A 20000-nucleotide genomic window follows, 5' to 3' on the forward strand; every position below is an offset into this window, starting at 1 on the left:
AGCGCACTTATCAGTGTTGGCAGTTAATGAGGGGCTGATTGCTGGAGAAGTTTTGCTTTGTAGTTAATTACCTGATTGTATGCTTGCTGCCTCCCTCACCATCATCCATATTCAAGGAGTCGTTGTAAGGTGTGCCGGGGTGTGGGAAGGGGGATAGCTTGGGGGATAGCACTTGGCAGTTTTACCCTTGACCAGGCATGGCTAAGCAGCCAATCTTCCATCTGTGGACCAATTTTACCTCCTTTCTGACACTCACAGAGCTTTGACATGAGCATATAGATCTTCTTAGGAACTACATTTTTTTTATTGAATGTGTTCTGAGCACCAGCCTTCAAAAAGCAATTTATAATGTGATGCAGATCATTCAGCATTACTGGATTTAAAATACAGATGATGTGTTGCTCAGCTAAGGCTGGACTGAATCAGTGGGTGTGGATCTGTACACATTAAAAACATAAGCTTCCACATAACAACAAAGTCTTGTGCCTGCAGATCTATCTATTGAACATATGGAGTAAAGTGCAACTCTGTGTTTTTCCTGGTCACTTTAATATGTATTGCAAATGGACCTGGGCCTGTCAGCTGCTTGAAATAATAGTAAATATAAATCAGTGTTAAGATAAATCATCCTCACTGTCCGGATGGCGCTGGGAGCATGTAAACCCACTAGGGTGATGGCATGGTAAAGCTGGTTATGAGCAGGCTTGGAGAGAAGGCTCAGCCTTGACCGTAGGGTTGTGACTGAGAAAGAGGGAGAGGCAGAGGAGTAGCAAGCAGGATCAATATCAGGTGGTGAGGAGGAGAGGATGAGAAGAGAGAGGGAGGATGAGAGGAGAGAGAGGGTGAGAGAGAGGGAGAGAGAGAGAGAGGGAGGGAGGGAGGGAAGGTCACCTTCACCCACCCCACTGAATCAGCACTCTCTCCCCACCTCTCTCCCACTCGGGTTACGGCTCTCTGACCGACCTGACGTGCTGAGATCCACTGCCCGGTGCCCCACAGGCCATGCTCTCCGCCTGTTTGATCTCTTGCACCGTCACACACACCCCTAGATAGCCACTCATAGAGCAGCTGGTTGGGCTCGGGTGTGGCCCAGATGTTATGAGGCTCACACAGATCACGGACAGATCTGCTTGCTGTTTGGGTACCTGATTCTCTTTGCTTTCTATCCTCTTTGCCTGCTCATTCAATTAAAACTCAGTTTTAATTTATCAAAGAACAATCAAAAGAATTGAGGCACTCCTGTGCAAAATAAAAAGCCTTTATTGATCTGAATTCAAATCAGTAACATCTGCATTAGTCTAAACGTGCTTTGTATAGCCTAGAGCCCGAGCCGCCTAGATGCCACTCTATCCTATTCATGTGAACACAAACCTACCTTTTGGTGGTTTCTACAGTGCGTGGCACGCTACTATTCCCTCTTTGTCTATCTCTCTTGGTCTGTCTCTCTCATTAGGTGTCTGTCTTCTTCCTCCTGTCTGACATTTATTTATTTATTTATTTTTATCTCTGTTGTTCCATCTCCATCTCTTGCTCTGTCCAGTATGTCTAGCCATCCCTCATCTCTTGACATCTCTTTTTCTCCCTCCTTGTCGTCGTGTCTCGCCCCCTCCAGCACGATCCGTCTGCCTCTCTCTCGTTTCTGTCTGTTTTTCACACGGAGAGCTATCCATCATCTCCGCCAGCCCAGAAGTTAGCACATCACTGGCCCTTTTAATTAAACTCTTATCTTGCCTTGACAAGAGCATACAGCATTGATTTCATATTTCACCACCTCCATTGTCTTCCTCTTAAAGGACACCACTCTCTCATCCGTCTCAAAAACAGAACGAGCGCAGTAATGACTTAATGCTCTTTCCCATGATGGGCGGTCGCTCACAAATGAATGCTGCTGATGATATGGAGATTGGAGCTTCACTGTTTGTTGGCATCCAGATGTGCTTTTTGAGATTTGTATCCTGGCATTGTGGGATTTTGAAGGAAACGCCTGTGAACACACAGATGGATCAGTCACAACTGCTTGGCCACCATTGGACTGCTTGGACACCATTGGAGTGAGTTCAGTGGGTTTATGCAGAGGGATGTCTTTCAGTAGGTTTATCCGAAGTGCAGATTGTCTGAGGCTTTTCACATGGGTCTAATAACCTGTGGATATTAGTCTTTGCGTGTGTGTATTGTGTGTGTGTGTGTGTGTGTGTGTGTGTGTGTGTGTGTGTGTGTATGTTATTTAGTTTAGTTTGTGTGCGTGTGTGTGTATGCTAGAGAGGGAGAGAGAGAGAGAGAGAGAGAGAGGGAGAGAGAGAGAGAGAGTTTTCATGTGCAGCGGGGTGTGCTTGGCTGTATTTATGAGAGAGTTATTCTGTGTGTGTTGTTTTCCTCCAGCGAGCATTTAATCTTTTATTTCTAAATCTGCCTCTGTTGTTCATCGTGTGTCCAGCACTCTAGTGCCCTAGATTTGGACAGAATTGAGCAAGAGGGAATGTCAGCCCACCCTCCTTTCCGCTAAGCACCAAGTCCAGTCCAGCGCGTACCTCCCAGGCTTTAGTGGAAACTGACCTGTCAAATAGCCATCGTGGGCATGCTTTAACATGTGCGGGTGAGTCGTGACACATTTGCGGTCATGGTTTTGCATTAGGGGCTGTTGAGTTTGGCTCTCGTCCAGGTATGCGTGCCAGAGGAGGATGCTCGGTTGGGGACGGACGGGATACTCAAATCCAGCAGACACTCATTTTCTCCTTCACCTGTGATGAATAACCACAGGGCCCACAGAGAGAGAGAGAGAGAGGGGGAGGGAGGGAGGGAGGGAGAGAGAGAGAGAGAGAGAGAGAGAGAGAGAGAGAGAGAGAGAGAGAGAGAGAGAGAGAGAGAGAGAGGAGGGAGGGAGGGAGAGAGAGAGAGAGAGAGAGAAAGGGAGTGGGGCTTTGGCACTCCCAGGTTTGACCTGTGTGAAGGTGGGCAAAGAGATTCAGGGATCGACTCAAATTTCTCTCTGGACCAAATCTGGGTGTAAATGTAGACTTTGGTGCAGATTTGGCACAGACATGGCACTGATGTGGCATTGCTGATTCCCTGACGCTCTGGAATGCGTATAAAATGAGAGTAAAAGAGTAAAAAAGCTGGAAGGTTAAAAAAGGTGTGAGCGTCGAAAAAGATTGAAATCATGGTGACAATTATGCAGTGGCATTTTCCTGAGGTTGTTCTCAGGGAATGTCCCATGGTTAATTCTCACTCACAGCGATTATCCAAGATCAGGTGTGTAATTCCTGATAACGTTGTTGCACCACTTTAAGTCTGTGTGTGTGTGTGTGTGTGTGTGTGTGTGTGTGTGTGTGTGTGTGTGTGTGTGTGTGTGTGTGTGTGCATGTGAGAGAGAGAGAGAGGGAGAGAGGGAAAGAGAGAGAGAGAGAGAGAGGGAGAAAGAGCAAAACAGAGAGAGTGAGAGAGAGAATGCTTATCTGCCGTGTGACACACATGGTAGGAATTCTATCCCCCAACATCACAGAGTTTAATCAGGTTTGAAACAAATGGAATAGTTTAGTTAGGTTGCTTCTCTACATGTTTTTATCTTTTCTACTATGAAATAGCCATTGAAATAAAGGCCTTTTTAACTTTTTTGAAAAAGAAGAGTGCCTTGGATTTCCTTTTTCTATTGATTTTGAATTCCTGACCCCAATGAGCACCTTCAAACATTGAACTTGAACTTCCTGAGCACCCTGGACTTTTTTGTCTTGTGAAAATGGAATAGTTTATCCAAATGTTATTGAGCTCAATGAGCCCAATTTATTCAGTGCTCAAGCTTATTCAAGCTGCTGTAGAGAGCTCAAGGCCTAAACCCACAAACATTCTCTCTTAGTCGGAAGAATCCAGAATCCGAACAGCATAGAATAGAAAAGTGAGAAGGGCGAGTATTCACATGATTACCACCAAGACTTTAAAATATTGGAAAAATAAAAATAAACTAATTTCAAGAGCATTGAAATACATGGATGTGGAAAGATACGTATCTACGGAGGCCCCGATGGCTTATGATGGTGATTTTTGCATTCCCTCACAGTAGTTTAGCCTGCCTCTACAATATCTTTGCGCTCCCTCACAATGGTTTTGATTTTTCTGAGGTAACACACGTTTTCACCATAACCCTTCAGGGGCTCTCTGCATACTGTACCAACATGTGCTCACTGTTTGGCCAGATATAATGAAATACTTACTATAGGCTATTTCTATGCCCTAAATGATCTGAGCAGACTAGACCATCAGCATCTAGAGGTCACCTCAGACATGCTGGAGATCAAGGCTCCTAAGACTGTGAGCGAATGTGTGGTCATGCTCAGCCTAAACATGTCAGAGATTATATATCAGGGACGATAGCTGCCGGCCTCTACAGCTTTATGCCAAAAATAATTCAGTTCTTTCTGATGGTGGATTAGAGCATGTTATAAATGCTTTATAGTCAGTTATTAAATGCTCCTTGGTAGTTTTCTTTCAGTTTTTATTCCCTCGCTTTTTCTTTTTTCTTCTAAGCACTTCTCTTCTCTTCAGTTTATCTCTGTCCTCACTCCTCACTCTCTCTCCTTCTCTCATCAGATTGGTCAGGCGTATTGAGGAAATTCAGTTAAACTCGCCCTTAATTGAGGTGTTTTGATTACACAGTTGTGATTTGCAGTCACTCCATTGGGAAAAAGCATGTGTCTGTGTGTGTGTGTGTGTGTGTGTGTGTGTGTGTGTGTGTGTGTGTGTGTGTGTGTGTGTGGTGTGTGTGCGTGCGTGTGTGTCTTGTGTCCTTTGTTACATTCACCTCCCCATCACTTTCCCTGAATGCATAAATGCTCTCATTATCTCTTTTGTAAGGCCCATTTGTAAGCTGCGCCGTTCTCCAACAAGACACTTTCAGCTGCCGTACAATCCTTCAAAGCCATGCTCACAGAACACCTCCGAATACAGGCTGGGGCACAATTAAGCCGTCACGCCGTTTTACCAAGGCGTACCGAGGCCTCTCTCTTTTCACATTTAACTTCACTTTATGTGAGAGCTCTTTATGTTTAGTGTAACGTATTGTTTTAGTTTAAGGTAGAGGATTGAAAAACGTTTCTTAAAGTTGCTGTCTGTCAACAGTGAAAACAGCTCTACTCTGCACTTTACGCTGCCTGGTGATTTGATGCACATAATCAATGACACAGCACATCTCTCCGAGCTCGCTCCTGACTCTGAAGTGAGAGACTGTCAATAGTGACAGCCCCTTGGCCTTGCTAGTCAACACCGGGTCACAGTCCCTTGTTGTTAGCTGTCATAACTGATTCATGGCTACATATGCTTCAGCAAAACCTGCAAAAAAAAAAAAAAAAAAAAGAGTGAGGGGGAAAAAACTGCCAGACTGTCAAACATTCCCTACGGTCCTGCGCTGTCCAGCTCTTCACACCCCGGGCTTGTGTTTCAGTGCGATGACATGGCCTCGATCCCACCGCTGACACCAGTGACATAGCCTCAGACACAGACAGGGAAAGGTTTGAAATCCCTTTCCCCGAAACCCACCCACAGTGTGTTATATAAATCTGAAATGTGCATGAACCTTAGCTTGAGTTGTTATTCTGAACACTGTTCAACCCGATAAGTTTGCAAATGCCATTTGTAAATTATTTCCATGAATATAGTATTGGGTTAGAACCAGAGATCTTCGGGGGGTTACAAAATATGTGTTGTTTGTGTCTGCTTAATTCCTGTTCTGCTGTACCAAAATGATCTCTTTGCACTAATCTAAATAAAAAATAGTTTTGCGGATATTCCAGGAATAGAAGGATTGAGTTCTAAAAATTGCGTATCCATTTGTTTTGGGAGAGTAGCAGAGAGACAGTCCAGATCACGATAAGCACCAAGCTGTGATGTCCAGGGCCATGTCCGAATGCTTTTTTCCCAGTCGGTGTATACGTATGGGATTACACCCTGGATAGCCAGCGTAGCGAATCGGGGTATCACAAGCCATGGCAGGGACAGAGGAAGGATGTGAAAGTTGATACCGAGTGGTCAGCTCTTTGCTGACCTACAAGGTCAGCAATTTTCCTCACTGGCTGCCATTGGCCAGGCGAATCTGCTCGAATATGTCTCTTATGTCTCATTGTCTCCTTAGGTACTATGGGGAATAAATTGCATTTGATAAAATTGCTATTTGTTAAAAAAGAGTTTTTTTATATGTCTTTGGGTTATTTTTGCCTGTTCTTTCATTCTGTGAGATGGCGAGTGTTATTTCCAGCTCATTTCTACACAGCCCTTGTCAGATCTGCAAATAGTCTGGCTAGGTCTTTATCTGTGACACTCACTTTATCTGAGACGATTTTTATCTTATCCCGATCACAGCACGAGCGAATTGTCTCCTGGGCCAGGAGAGACAGCGTGCATATGTATGTGTGTGTGTGTGTGTTTGTGTGTGTGTGTGTGTGTGTGTGTGTGTGTGTGATTGTGTGTTTGTGCACGTGAGAGTCGGCTCAACCTTTTTGCCATGGATACAATCAATGCGCTTCACAACGTTGACATTTCACAACAAGTCTATGCTCCGCAGCCAAACGAAAACAAGCAAGGCTCGCTGATGCGTCTGACAGGCAGAGAGACTCCCGGCCTCCCTGACAAGCCGCCCATATCCCATGGCAGCGCCCTCAGCTATTTGAGTGTCTAATGAGAAGTCAAAGCCATTCAGCGAGGTGGGCCGGCCTGCATATTTGAAGAGACTCCCGTCAGACGAAATTCCGTCCCCACAAGCATCTACATTAGATCACTATTACTGATGCATAGCTGTGGGGGCCACTAGCGAATCCTTGTAGACATATGGAAGCGCTATCCAAGCACATTGTGGTGGTTAATGCACCTCTGGGGTGGAATTACGGCTGCATATTGGCGCTGGTGAAGCGTATCAGATCAGTAAATGTATGAGCTGTGCTGATCTTACTGACATAACCCCTGCCTGTGTGTGACTGGATGACTGCGTGCCTGGAACAGCATGGGTGGACAGGATGACTTTGAATATTGATGTCACTGATGAGTGTGTGTGTGTGTGTGTGTGTGTGTGTGTGTATATCTCTGTCTTTATGTGTGTGTGTGTCTGTGTTTGTGTGTGTATGTGTGTACAGTAAATTACTCTGTGTACACGTATATAAGGGTATGTGAATGTGTATATACTGTGTGTGTGTGTGTGTGTTTGTGTGTGTGCGCATGTGCATATTATATGCATGGGCATGTGTGCCCACAATTAGAGTACAGTGGGAGCTGGGAGATTGCAGACGGCTTCACAGCAGGACAGAGATGAAGATGGAGAGAGAGAGAGAAGGACTAGCATGGAGAGATGGGTGAAGGAGAAAAGAAGAAAGATAGAATAGATTTAGGGAGGGAGGAGGGAGGCAACTGAAAGAGGAGGAGAGGGATGGAAAGGGTATGGATAGAGAGACAAAAAGGAGGATAGAGGGAGATAGATAGAGGAGAAGTGAATAGAGTGAAAGAGAAGGAGGAGAGTCTCAAGGCAGAGACGAGAAGAAGAGGCGTAGGTCAGAGAAAGGGATGTGAAGGAGGGGTAGAGGAAGCGATGGATGTAGAGCAAATTGAGAGGAGGAGTAGGGGAGAGGAGGAGGGGAAAGGAGAAAGTCAAATTCAGGCAAGAGGGCATAAGAGAGAGGGATAGGAAGGATGGAAAGATAGAGTGAGAAGAAAAAGAAGAAGAAGAGAGAGAGAGAGAGAGAGAGAGAGAGAGAGAGAGAGAGAGAGAGAGAGAGAGAGAGATGGAGGAGGGCGAGGTCAGAGGCAGTGCTGTCCCATAGGGGCTGGACGCGAGCAGCTTGCTGGAGAGACGAGCCCCAGAGCAAAAGCAGTGGCAGCACTCCAGCACGGTCAGCCACCGGGCCTCTCCACTTCTACAGCAAATCAATCTGCCCATTGACCCACCTTCAGGTCAATAAAAAAACACCAAAATACCCCAGTCTCCACGTGGCTACTGTAACTCAATAACCTTATCTAAATGTGTGTGTGTGTGTGTGTGTGTGTGTGTGTGTGTGTGTGTGTGTGTGTGTGTGTGTGTGTGTGTGTGTGTGTGTGAGAGAATAATGAATGAGAACAGTATGCAGTATTATGGTACTGTATGTGATTAATATATTGTGGAAGATCAGAGGTGATGTAGATTGCATGTGTGTGCATGTGTGTGTCTGTGTGTGTGTGTGTGTGTGTGTGTGTGTGTGTGTGTATTTTACCAATTTATTAGTAATATTGCATGTGTAATTATGCATGCAAATTTACAAAAATAGAATGTGTGTGTGTGAGAGAGAGAGAGCGACTGTGAAAGGGAGACACAATGAATAGGTGTTGGGTATATGTCCCAGAAAATTTCATTGTGTGCACACCCATGCTCATACACATACACACAAACATACACCTCATCCACCTAAAAACATACATACACACCCAAAGGTGCAAGCACACACACATACACACACACACACACACACACACACACACACACACACACACACACACACACACACACACACACACACAGACGCACACGCACACAGACACACGCACACAAATGCACATACACACACCGAGCTTTATGTGTTTTACACCCAGCTCTGCCCTCAGACACCTGAGCCCTGGCGCTCCAAGGTCAAAGTGACGTCTGCAGTGGCAGCAGCAGCGCTAGTAGCTGTAGTGACACTAGTCTGTGTGTGTGTGTGTGTGTGTGTGTGTGTCAGCGGCAGGCTTCGCGGAGCCAAGACTGACCCACTCCATCTCTGTCTCTGCAGGATCGGGCACTGAGCTCTCTTCCTCCTCCTTTTCAGCCAGCCTATCAGGTTGCTCGATAGCAGGACGGGGAGGGGATAAGGGACACGCCGGCCAATCGGTCGAGTGGAAACAATTAGTCATGTCTGTGTCCAGCCCCCACCCTGTTTAATTAGCCTCATTAGTCTCAGTAGGGGAGGGAGGAGAGGAGAGTGTGTGTGCGTGTATGTGTGTGTGTGTGTTTGTGTGTGTGTGTGTGTGGTGGGGAGGCAGGCCCCGAGGGGACCGATGCTCTGATGCTCTTACATTCTGCCACCCTCTCTAACTGCGCACACACACACAACACACTCACACACACACACACACACACATACACACACAAACCCTTCTCCCTGGCCCCTGGTGTCCTCAGGCTAGAAACACACACACACACACACACACACACACACACACACACACACACACACACTCCTCTCTGTCTCTCTGCACGGCTCCAATCCAGTGCCAATTAGTTGATATCGACCCCTGTGTCTGATCCACAGAGCCCCACTTTCGCACAACCCCCATGTCCGCAACCACCCCCCCCACCCCTTCAGCCCTGCCCTGCCGCGTCCTCCTGGTAAAATGTGCGAGGTGGTGCTCGTTACGCATGTTCTTAATAGCCACTCATCGCTGTGCCTCGTTAAGATGAACTTCAGAGGCAGTGTAGCGTTAATTGGTAAAATCAGGATTTCATGACATCTAATGAATCGGGAGCATGAGTGCCGACTGTGTCTCCCTTTTCTTTTCGTTTGTCTGTCTCTCTCTCTCTGTGGTGTGGGGCGACGACGCGGCGTGACGGGGGAAATGTCAGGCTCATTACCTGGCCTGGCTGGAGAGGCGAGCGGTCTGCGAGGGGTCGGCTCTCGGCCTGGTGGCGGTGGTGGAGGAGGAGGACACGAGGCGCCTCACAACGTTTTACTCAGCTATGCTGGCTTTGCTGGGTCTAAGCTGCTCAACTTAAATCAAGGAGTCAGTAGTGCATAAAATCGGGAGCTGTGGATGCACACAGGTGATTAGCACAAAACTGAGGATATGGTCGTTAAAATGAATACTTGTCATTAATAGGGGTGTAACAATACACCAAACCCACAGTTTGGTTCATACTTCGATATTTGAGCCGCTGTTCGGTTCATACATTGTTTTTTTTACTATGTTGAGGGGAAACTGTGAAATACAACAATATGAATATAAAATGTGAATTGTGAAAAAAATAGTTAGAATAGATTAGAATAGAATAGAATTAGAATAGAATACTGTAGAATAGAATAGACTTTGTTGTCAGGCATGAAAAATGTCTTTGGTCTCACCATTAAAATAGACAGTACATACAACATACACAGTATAGACACAATTCCATAAAACAGTGTTCACTAAAACACAACATATCCACAGGATCAAAACTTTTACTTTAAAAACAAATAGGTCTTGGTTGCACACACAGTCACCCATTCTCAGCTCAAGGGGCTGTATCTGTAAGGATGACAGCTGCTGGGGTTGGAGAGGGGTGTGTATCATGGTTCTGTCTCCTCGAATCGCGATATGAGATTCAATATGAGATTTCGGTTTTGGTTTGCATATTGTTACAACTCATTAAATGGATGAATTATTAGACAACATATAAGTATAAGTACTGTACAATCATCTATAATATACTCACTGCCTTTAGTTTGTGTGTGTGAGTGTGTGTGTGTTTCACTGGTCTTGTTGATGGCATGTCTGTCTGAGGCTGTGTGAGAGGTGTACCAATGCCCTTTCATATGACAGGTTTGCCTGCCGAGTGCCTCTCATACTGACAGCAGAGCAGGGACTTGCTCCTAGGCCCAACTCAAGAGAGTGTGTGGCTCTTGTGTGTGTGTGTGTGTGTGTGTGTGTGTGTGTGTGTGTGTGTGTGTGTGTGTGTGTGTGTGTGTATGCCTTCCACGGTATAGCTTTTGTATCAGATCCAAGCCAGATCAGGGCCATTTGTGGCCCTTGTTTAGGTTTTCTAATGTAAAGTGACCAGTATTTAGTAGACACTTTTATCCAAAGCAACACAAACTCTTAGTGGTGGGTTTGGAAATCAAACCCAGGCCAACTGGTTATCAGTCGCTACCGCGGCTCAAACACACCCATCTTCTCTGAGAGATATTCATAATGCTGTGTCAGTTGATCTCGGGTTTGTTATGTAAATACTTATCCTGGATCAGCACTTTGTGTTGTGACGTCATTTACTACATCCCAGCTCTGGCAGATGAATAGAATACTGATCCAGAATCAGTGATATGTTGTGAAAAAGAGAGGTCATGTTTTTGGGCGATATAGCTGCTCTCTGTGTTACCAGGTGAAAATCCTGACCCACATTCTCTGTCCTGTGTAGAGGTAAATTCCTGTATCTCCCATCTTTTCCAGCCAGCTAAAGTACATCTCTGGGCAAGCATGTGAATACTGATCTGGGCTAGTATGTGAGTACTGATCTGGGCTAACATGTGAGTACTGATCTGGGAAGCATGTGAATACTGATCCAGATGCAGTGTACTGCTGCAGAAGTCCTTTACTGACACTCACCTCTAGGTCCTGTAGCATCTCTCTATATTCCTGATACTGATGTGTGGCAGTTAGAATTCCTGTATCCAATCTCTGTCATCTTACACTCCTCCTCGGGGATGCAATGTCAACGCTAACCGTGGATTAGAGCTGTATTGCTTAGGTCTTTTGCATGCCATGTGTTGTGCATATAGCTGCTCTCTACATCTCTATGTTGCTTTGTGAGATATTGATTCACAGTGGTGGGTGTTATACTCTGCTAAAGCCATTTCCTCTGGGCGTCTAGGTAAAAACTGACCATGTATGATGTATCAGCACTTTGCATATAAACCCTCCAAGGACGTTCTCTATCTGCCCTCTGTGTTCCTATGTTGCTGTGTGAAATACTGATCCACAGTCTGTGTTTTACTGTTTAGAAGGCATTTCTTATGTCTCATTTCTGACAGCATACGGTTCTCTCTAGGCTGCTATGTAAATTATTGTACCTGGATCAGTGTGCGGCAGTAGAGCTCACTTCAAGGTCATCTCTGGTGGTTTACATGTCTGTCTGGGCTGTATACTAAAGACAGACCCAGAGTAGGTGTTGTGCTACAGGACAGAAGTCAGAGGTCAGAGGCCGCGTCCCCTGCGCCTGCTCTACCTTACAATAGGTAGTGGCTGTTTTGGAGGGTCCAAACATACACTGGGTGGGGCCCGAACATAACAGCATGACGGAATTCAGACGGAGGGTCAAAAGAAGGGTTGCATTCCTGCTGTAGTGAATGCTGGTGCTAGTTGGTCACTAGTACTTCCTCCGGGTCACCCCTCACTGGGCCCAGTGGCCCCCTGTCGCTGTGCCACCATGACATTACGTTTACTGACCATAACCAAATAACATTACTGACCATAACCAAATCTAACATAAAGTCAGGTTGCTAACTTTGAAGTCAACTGTTGTCCTGTGACGTATATTTGAACGTCCTGTGGATTGTTACCTTCACCCATCTTATATATGGTTCCTACAAAATAGACTCAAACCTTACAATACTGCTCTGTTACAAATGCTGTTCTGTAAACTGATGTGGTCAGCTCTCTTTCTTTCCCTCGGATTTCTGTCAGCTAAAGGTTAGTTCCCATTTGAGGCGTAATTTAGATGCAAGGTGCATCCTATCCTGAAGAGCTGATAATGTCATCATTCGCACATTAGCACATTTTTTCTTTAGCACATTTAGTGTAAAATGAAAAGACACAGTGTGCACTACTCCATGTACATCTTTAGCTTCTCTTTACGTTGCTATAGAAAATACTGATGCTGTGTGTGTTGCCGAGGTCACTTCCTGTATCCATCAATCTCTAGTAGTCTACACTTGTGTGTAGCCTACTTCTCTGTTCTCTACCTTACTACGCTGGTGTGTGAAATACTTTTCCACACACTGATGTTGTGAGTGTACGTCATCTCTAGCAGTGTTCCCTTCTCTGGGCTGCGGTCTAAATGCTGTTCCTGGATCAGGGCTGGACAGCAGAGCTGAGGTCACATCCTGTTAGCTGGGTCTCAGGGAGCTGATGCTGACGCTGACGCAGGGCCACCTGTTCACTCCCCATCATCGTGCCGCTGGGTTTGTACCTCAGCAGATGTTCCAGTTGCCAGTGCTCAGCGAGGTCCCAGCACACGACCCCAGCTGACTATCCGCCAGAGAGATGCTTAAAGGAGCCATATACGTGGGGTTTTGATGTGGCAAATGCTTCCATGTGATTTCCAATACTACTGTGATAAGGATATGAAGGCACTTAAAAAGACACAAAATGCCTCGATAGCTGTGGTAATATCGTTATAAATGCATGCATGCAAAACAAATGATTGAAAACACATAAAAAACAATGAAAGATATACAGAATATACAATGATATTGGTGACAATGTTTTCAAGCTTCCTTGAAAATGTCTTTTGTATGGATTGTTGAAAAATAATTTTTATTTTAAACATACTTCTCATATTGCACCTTTGAAGACTATTTTAAACCAGTCACAATCATGTTAAAAAGATTTCTGACCATGTTGCTTACTTATCCACAAAGCCATAATTGTAGCAAAAGCCTGTATTAGCCTGTTGAGGGTAAGTGAGCTCTCAGACTGCTCTGAATTGAATGATGCTCCATCCCGCCCTAACTAGCTGGTCCTTTGGAGGTAATGGGATAATGACTTTTGTGCTTGAGGTCTCGCAGTTTGGGATGTCGATGTTGAAACAGTGTTATTCACTCACTGTTCCGGCTCCTTCTGCTATCTCATGCACAATGGCGACAAGTCCAAATGTCACCACATTTGTTCTTCCAGTCGTCTAATTTATTTAGCTCAGTGAAGTTTATTTTTGTTGAGCCAGCTATGTGCTTCTGTTGTCTTTGTCTGGATAAATACGTGGAAGAGGCGAGTCATCTCTGTCTCTCTCACTTTCATTCGATACCCTCCTCTCCTCTCTTTCTCTTAATCTCTTCGTCCTTGTCTCCCTCTCTTTATCCCTCTCTCTCCACTGTTTGCTCTTTGATTGCCATGTGATCGTCACTGTTTTTGGTTACCTCTCTGATATCTATTTATATCATCAATCTCTCTTCCACCGCTCTCCTTTGTCCTCTCTCTCTTTCCCTCTCTCTTTCTCTGTCCCTCCTTCCCCACCTCTGTCATCCCCCTCTCTCTCACGCCCCCTCTTTTCCCCTCTCTTCTCCTCTGTCCAGTCTGTCTCTATCTCCTCATCTTTCTCTCTTTTTCCATTGCTCTCCCTCTCATGCTGTCCTCCTCTCTGTCTGGGCTGTTGTGTTTTGCCCTTCGCCATGCTGACTCTGGCTATTGAGCTCTCTCCTTCCCTTCTTCCTCCTGCCCTCCCTCCATCCCCCTTTCTCTCTCTTTCCCTCTCTCCTTCTCTCTCTCCATCTCTCTCTTCCCCCATCCTGTCATCCTGCTGTTGCCTCTCTCCTCGCCATCTGTCTCTCTTCTTTATCTCTCTCTCTCTCCTTCTCTTTGTTTTGCTCCCTCCATCTTCCGTCCTTCCTTCGCTCGTTCTCTGAATCTCTTCCTCGTCATCCTCACGCTCTCTAAGTCTCCGCTGCTGCTCATAAATTCAGACTTAAACATGTTGGGGTCAGAGGGCTTAGGAGCTGTGTGTGTGTGTGTGTGTGTGTGTGTGTGTGTGTGTGAGAGAGAGAGAGACTGTCTGTGTGTGTGTCTGTGTGTGTGTGTGTGTGTGTGTGTGTGTGTGTGTGTGTGTGTGTGTGTGTGTGTGTGTGTGTGTGTGTGAGAGAGAGAGAGAAAGAGAGAGACAGAGAGACTGTATGTGACTGTGTGTCTGTGTGTGACTGTATATTTTAGTGAGTGTGTGTGTGTGTGTGTGTGTGTGTGTGTGTGTGTGTGTGTGTTAGGCTGTGTGTTGTGCTGGTTATGACAGCTCTGTCTGTCCTACACACACACTGCTCCACACACACACACACACACACACACACACACACACACACATGCACACTCTGACAGGCCCACGGTACCTATGCCCTTAACGCTGGTCACCAACCAACTGTCACTTGTCCACATCTACTGCCCTTTATGCTCCCTCTCTCTCCTCTCTCTCTCTCTCTCTCTCTCTCTCTCTCTCTCTCTTTCTCTCTCTCTCATGTTTCCCCCCTCTCTCACTCCCTCTGTCTCTCTCCTACCTCTCACTTTTTCTCCATTGTAACTCCACTCTTTCTGCCGTTCTCTCCATTCTAGTATTTCTCCTTTCTTTTTCTCCTTCTTCTCTGCCATCCTTCTCTCATCTGCCATCTATCCCTCTCCCTGTCTAAACAGGTCTCACTTTTCCTCTGTCTCCTTCCATTTCTCTTCATCCTCCTGTCTTCTCCCTCTTCTATCACTTATTTCTGTCTGTTCACACCTCTCCATCTTCTCCTTCTGTTTCCCCTCTCTGGCCCTCATTCCCCTTGTCGTTTCTCTTCCTCTCTTTCTCCCTTCATCCCTCTTCTCTTCCCCTTCTCATCCCTCCATCCATCTTCTCTTCCTCTCCCCCTCCCTCCACCCCTTTTCTCTTTCTCTCCTCCTTCCTCCATCCCTCTTCTCTCCATCTCTCCATGCGTGCCTCTGTGCCGTCTCTCCCCCTGGCCTGTCAAGCGCAGCAGTCTGCGCTGCTGTCACAGTGTCTCTCTCAGGCCTCGGCCACTCAGAGGCCGAGCTGATCACTGGAACAGGTGGACGCATGGGGCACGAAGGGGACAGGTGGGGTGTCACGAGTCACCACTACCTGTGTCTGTGTGGTCATGCATGCATGCGCTCATCTGTGTGTGTATGAGTGTGTGTGTGTGTGTGTCTGTGTGTGTGTGTGTGTGTGTGTGTGTATCTGTGTGTGTGTGTGCATTGTGCGTGTGTTTCTGTATTTGTGTGTTTGTGTGTGTGTGTGTATTTGTGTGTTTGTGTGTGTGTGTGTGTTCGTCACCTTGTATGTGTGTGTGTATAGAGCCTTGGTGTGTGTGCTGGTAATGGGCATCCTGACTCTACGTGCAATAATATATATTTCCATTCTGTGTGGCTTCTGGTGTGGCTAATAATAGCTGTGTGCTTGACTGATGGCCGCTGAAGCAGAGATCAAAGACACAGCACTGCTGTCCTATCTGCTCCCACTTTGATGAAAACAAAAGCAAATCCACAAAGAGGAACTAATTCATCGCCACAAAGAGGCGCCCACAGCATAACAGCTCCTCTCCTCCTGCGTTCGGAAAGACACACGGAATGGAACACTGAGCTGAGGGCTCGGTTGAGTATAAACAGATGAACAGCAAAACACAACCTCCACTTGGCCAGGCGGTGTTGTTCCGTGTGCCCCAGCGCCGGAGTGTCGCGGTCGCCCGTAGCCCCCCTGACTCATGCTGGTAACAGACACTAAATAAGGGCGGCCAGGCCAAACCACCGTTGAGCCGCTCTGGACTCCAGCAGGAGTCGGCTGCTTGGCTTTGGGGCAGAAAAGGGATAAATTAAGATGGCTCTTTCATAATGTTTTATGTAATGCGTTGCTCGTGGCCTCTCCTTGACCTGTTTAGAGGCTCCGGATTCAACACAGCAGCGGTGAGTGTTTACTCCGAGAGGCATTTTAGTGCTTTTAATTATTCAAACTATTTTGAGAGATCAAGTTCGTGGAGTGTTGAGGCGACTCCCCGCTGGCTAAACATCTGTTGATTATCCTCAGCTGTGTCTCCCCCAGACGTGGCCATCATCGCGGAATACATTTCAGAAGCCCGCCATTATTCCATGTGGGCACTGTGACTGTCCATCACACTGTCACTCACCTGCATGTGGCTCTGTTTATACACTGTTGTTGTTTTTCAGAAGCTCGGAGCTTTAAGGGGGGGTGGGGGCAGGGAGTATTTACATTTTATAGCTTGGGAGTGAATTCATGAGGGATAGGTTTGATATTTAAAGCACGGCCATTCTCTTATTACTATGTAATGTCAACATTGTGTATGAGAATGAGTTGTGGGAGTAACTCAATTCTCGTCCTCTCTGTCTCTTTCCCTCCCTCCCTCCCTCTTTCTTGCTCTCTCTCTCCCTGCCTCCCTCTCTGTCACTCTCTCTCTCCCTCCCCCTCTCTCTCTCTGTACTGTTCTGTATTCTCCCGCACTGTATTTGCCTTGTCCATGCGTGTGTTATTCTTCACCATCTTCTATGTGTTTTTTCTTGCATCTATTTCTGTCACAACTCACCTTCTTCTGATTTTCATTGTCTTTCCTCCCCCTCCTTCTCATTTTTTTTCTTTGTCTTTCTTGTGTTTCTTTACTCCTCTCTCTTTCTCTCTCTCTCTCTCTCTCTCTCTCTCTCTCTCTCTCTCTCCCTCTTTCAGTGTTTAGATAACTGATTAAATCTAGGCTCAGGGCAGAGTATGTCTGTTACTGAATGAGTTTTGATATTAATGTCCCTTTCTCTGACATACTTGGTCCATGGCAGGTATTGTGTTGTGTATGTGTAGATGTGTAAGATGGTAAATGTTTAGGTATCCGATATTTCTATTATATTGCATTGTGTCAAATGCCAATTCTCTCTTTCTCTGTCTTTCTCTCTCGGCCAAATTAAATCAATCAAATAAATTACAGGAACGTCTGTTCGCTGTGTGTGTGTGTGTGTGTGTGTGTGGCATATCTGTCAAACCGTTTGTCCAATTGATTTCAAACTTGGCAGGTGTCAAGGTGGCACTGGCAGTGCATTGCCAAGTTGAGTGACATGCAAATGAATAAACAAATAAAATGAAATGAACAAAAGACAATTCCGAATGCAAGGTCCCAAATTTAAACAAGTGATAATGGTCCCGAATTTAAGGACATTTCAGAATGCCACACTTGCAAGCATGATCAGCTACAGACAACGAGAGGCAGATAGAGCGTGATGTCACTTATAGGCTACCAGAAACCAGTTTTTGAGTCACATTATTACAAATTTCATATGGTGATGCATCATTTCACAAAATGGTTTGTCTTTTATATCATCAAGTTATTCAATAGGCTAAACATATAGTCTTAACTCAAAGCTTTAGGCTTATGTCATTTTGATTAGTTACAGACAACAAGTGGCAGGCAGAGCGTGATGCCACTAATAGTCTACCAGAGATTGTTTTCACATCATTGCACATTTCATATGATGATCCATCATTCCACAAAATGGTTTGTCTTCTCTATCATCAAGTTATTCAATAGGATAAACATCCAAAACAGCTGCTAGGCTTATTTTGATCTGTAAAAAATGTCACATGCAGCCATGCTTGAATTCTGCTCACTGCACATTTATTATATTATAATATAATATTCAGTATTCATTATTGATTGCTTATAGCTGGAATTATGTTTTTCCTATCATCCTATTTTTTAAAGCAGCCTACCTGCAGGCATGTAATTGGGCTACAGGTTTTCTACAGGAATGTTTGAACAGGCACTGCAGAACTAGTGCACTAGTCATGCAAAAACACTTATCTGAAGTTAGATGGCTTGCATTCAGAAATGACCCTTAAAGGAGAATTCCGGTGTGATATTGACCTAAAGTGTATTGAAACATGATACCGAGTGTGAGCGTTATGTCTCATAGCCCATCTCGGCTTGTCCCCTGCACTCCAAAATCTGGCTAGTTAGCCCGATGCTACCAACAGCTTTTCAATAGTGGTGCTTAGGCATCCGGACTAGCTCATGCAAATAAATCACTGTTTTACACCCATTTACGAGGCTCAATGTATCTCCACACTTCATTGGTAGACTTCCGAGGGCCCTGACATTTAAAAGCGAGACATTGAGAACTTTGAAAAAAAACACTGGTAGTTTACTTACAAGGCGATTTATACAGACAGTATCTTCACGAAGTTTAGCGTTTGCAGCCATCTTGAATTTAGTCACGATAAGTGTATTTCACTTATCATAATGAAATAATTCAGTAGTCTTCCAGTAGCAGCAACTGGAATCCATGCATTTCCACTGAATTATTTTTTGGAATCTGATCCTTATCATACCTGTTCATTCTTACTTTCGTTGCTTTCGACTTATCATTGACTAAATTCAAGATGGCTGCAAACGCTAAACTTCGTGAAGATACTGTCTGTATAAATCGTCTTGTAAGTAAACTACCAGTGTTTTTTCAAAATTCTCCTTTAATTTTTGTATTAGGTTAACGTAGGTTATTGTCAGTATAGTATAACTCTCTCTCCCTCTCTCTCTCTTCCCCCCCCCCTCTCTCTCTCTCACTCTTCCCCCCCTCTCTCGCTCTCTCTCTCCCTCCAGCTCGTTTGCCATGTCTAAGGCAGCAGTGAAGAAGCTGCATTGGCGCTCTAAAGTGCAGGAGAGCTTCATACCGCTCGACGGGGCCTCAGGTGACCTGGGTGTGGCCGTTGGAGGCGGGGCTGACTATGGAGAGTTCCCATTCGTCACTGCAGCCCCTGGGGGCGGAGTCACAGTGGGCGATATCATCCTAGAGATTGGCGGAACCCCGGTGCTGGGGATGACACTAGGGGATGTGCGGGGCGTCCTCAACACCTGTCCTCACCCCGTGCGCATCAAGAGTGTGTCACCAGGTGAGCCCCACTCTGAGGAGCGAGATGAGGAGGGGGAATGAAAGTATGAATGAATCGTAAAATGACCCTTCATTTTTTGTAGGAATATATATTTAGATTTAGATCTAGCTGTCATAATTAGATCTAGATGTAATTTAGATGTAGATTCATTCATTGATCAGGGGTTTGTTCAGAGGCTGACTATCACAGGTCAACAGAGATAACAACAAAATCAACGCACCCTGTTCTCAGAATGAAATGCACCATTTAGATATGATATAACCATGTTGCATTATTTCTAAATGATTACAACATATCTAACTAAAGTTTGAAGACTGTTAAGAGTTTGTGATTTCTACTGTGCCAGGGGGGTCACCTGCAACAGACTGGCCTCCCTTCTAGGGGGAGTTTACAACCCTCATCCACTTAACACCGCAGCATTGACCCTATTAACCTTCATTTACCAGGAGAGGATGAACCATTCACTGATGTGAAGACAGCAATCCTGGGGCATCATTTGAACCTGTCCAGACCTCCCACTCGCCCATTAGGTCTTCCTCACAAACACACACACAGAGACCTTTAAAGAGCTGGCCGTGCAGCTGTGGTGATGTGAAACAGGCGTCGGCAGTCCGTACTCCCGCTCCTGGGAGTTCGTAGT

General features: G+C 45.6%; 1 protein-coding gene across 1 annotated transcript in view; it reads left to right on the forward strand.

Annotated features, from left to right (window-relative positions):
- Window positions 1-19076: 19076 nt before the first annotated feature.
- LOC125293016 (membrane-associated guanylate kinase, WW and PDZ domain-containing protein 3) overlaps window positions 19077-20000 on the forward strand; it is a 71873-nt gene continuing 70949 nt past the window's right edge. The window contains 1 exon segment of the mRNA XM_048240622.1: window positions 19077-19360. Coding sequence (XP_048096579.1) covers window positions 19081-19360 — 280 coding nt within the window. The 5' untranslated portion in view covers window positions 19077-19080.

The sequence above is a fragment of the Alosa alosa genome, chromosome 4, assembly GCF_017589495.1.
Source record: "Alosa alosa isolate M-15738 ecotype Scorff River chromosome 4, AALO_Geno_1.1, whole genome shotgun sequence".
Taxonomy (NCBI): Eukaryota; Metazoa; Chordata; class Actinopteri; order Clupeiformes; family Clupeidae; genus Alosa; species Alosa alosa.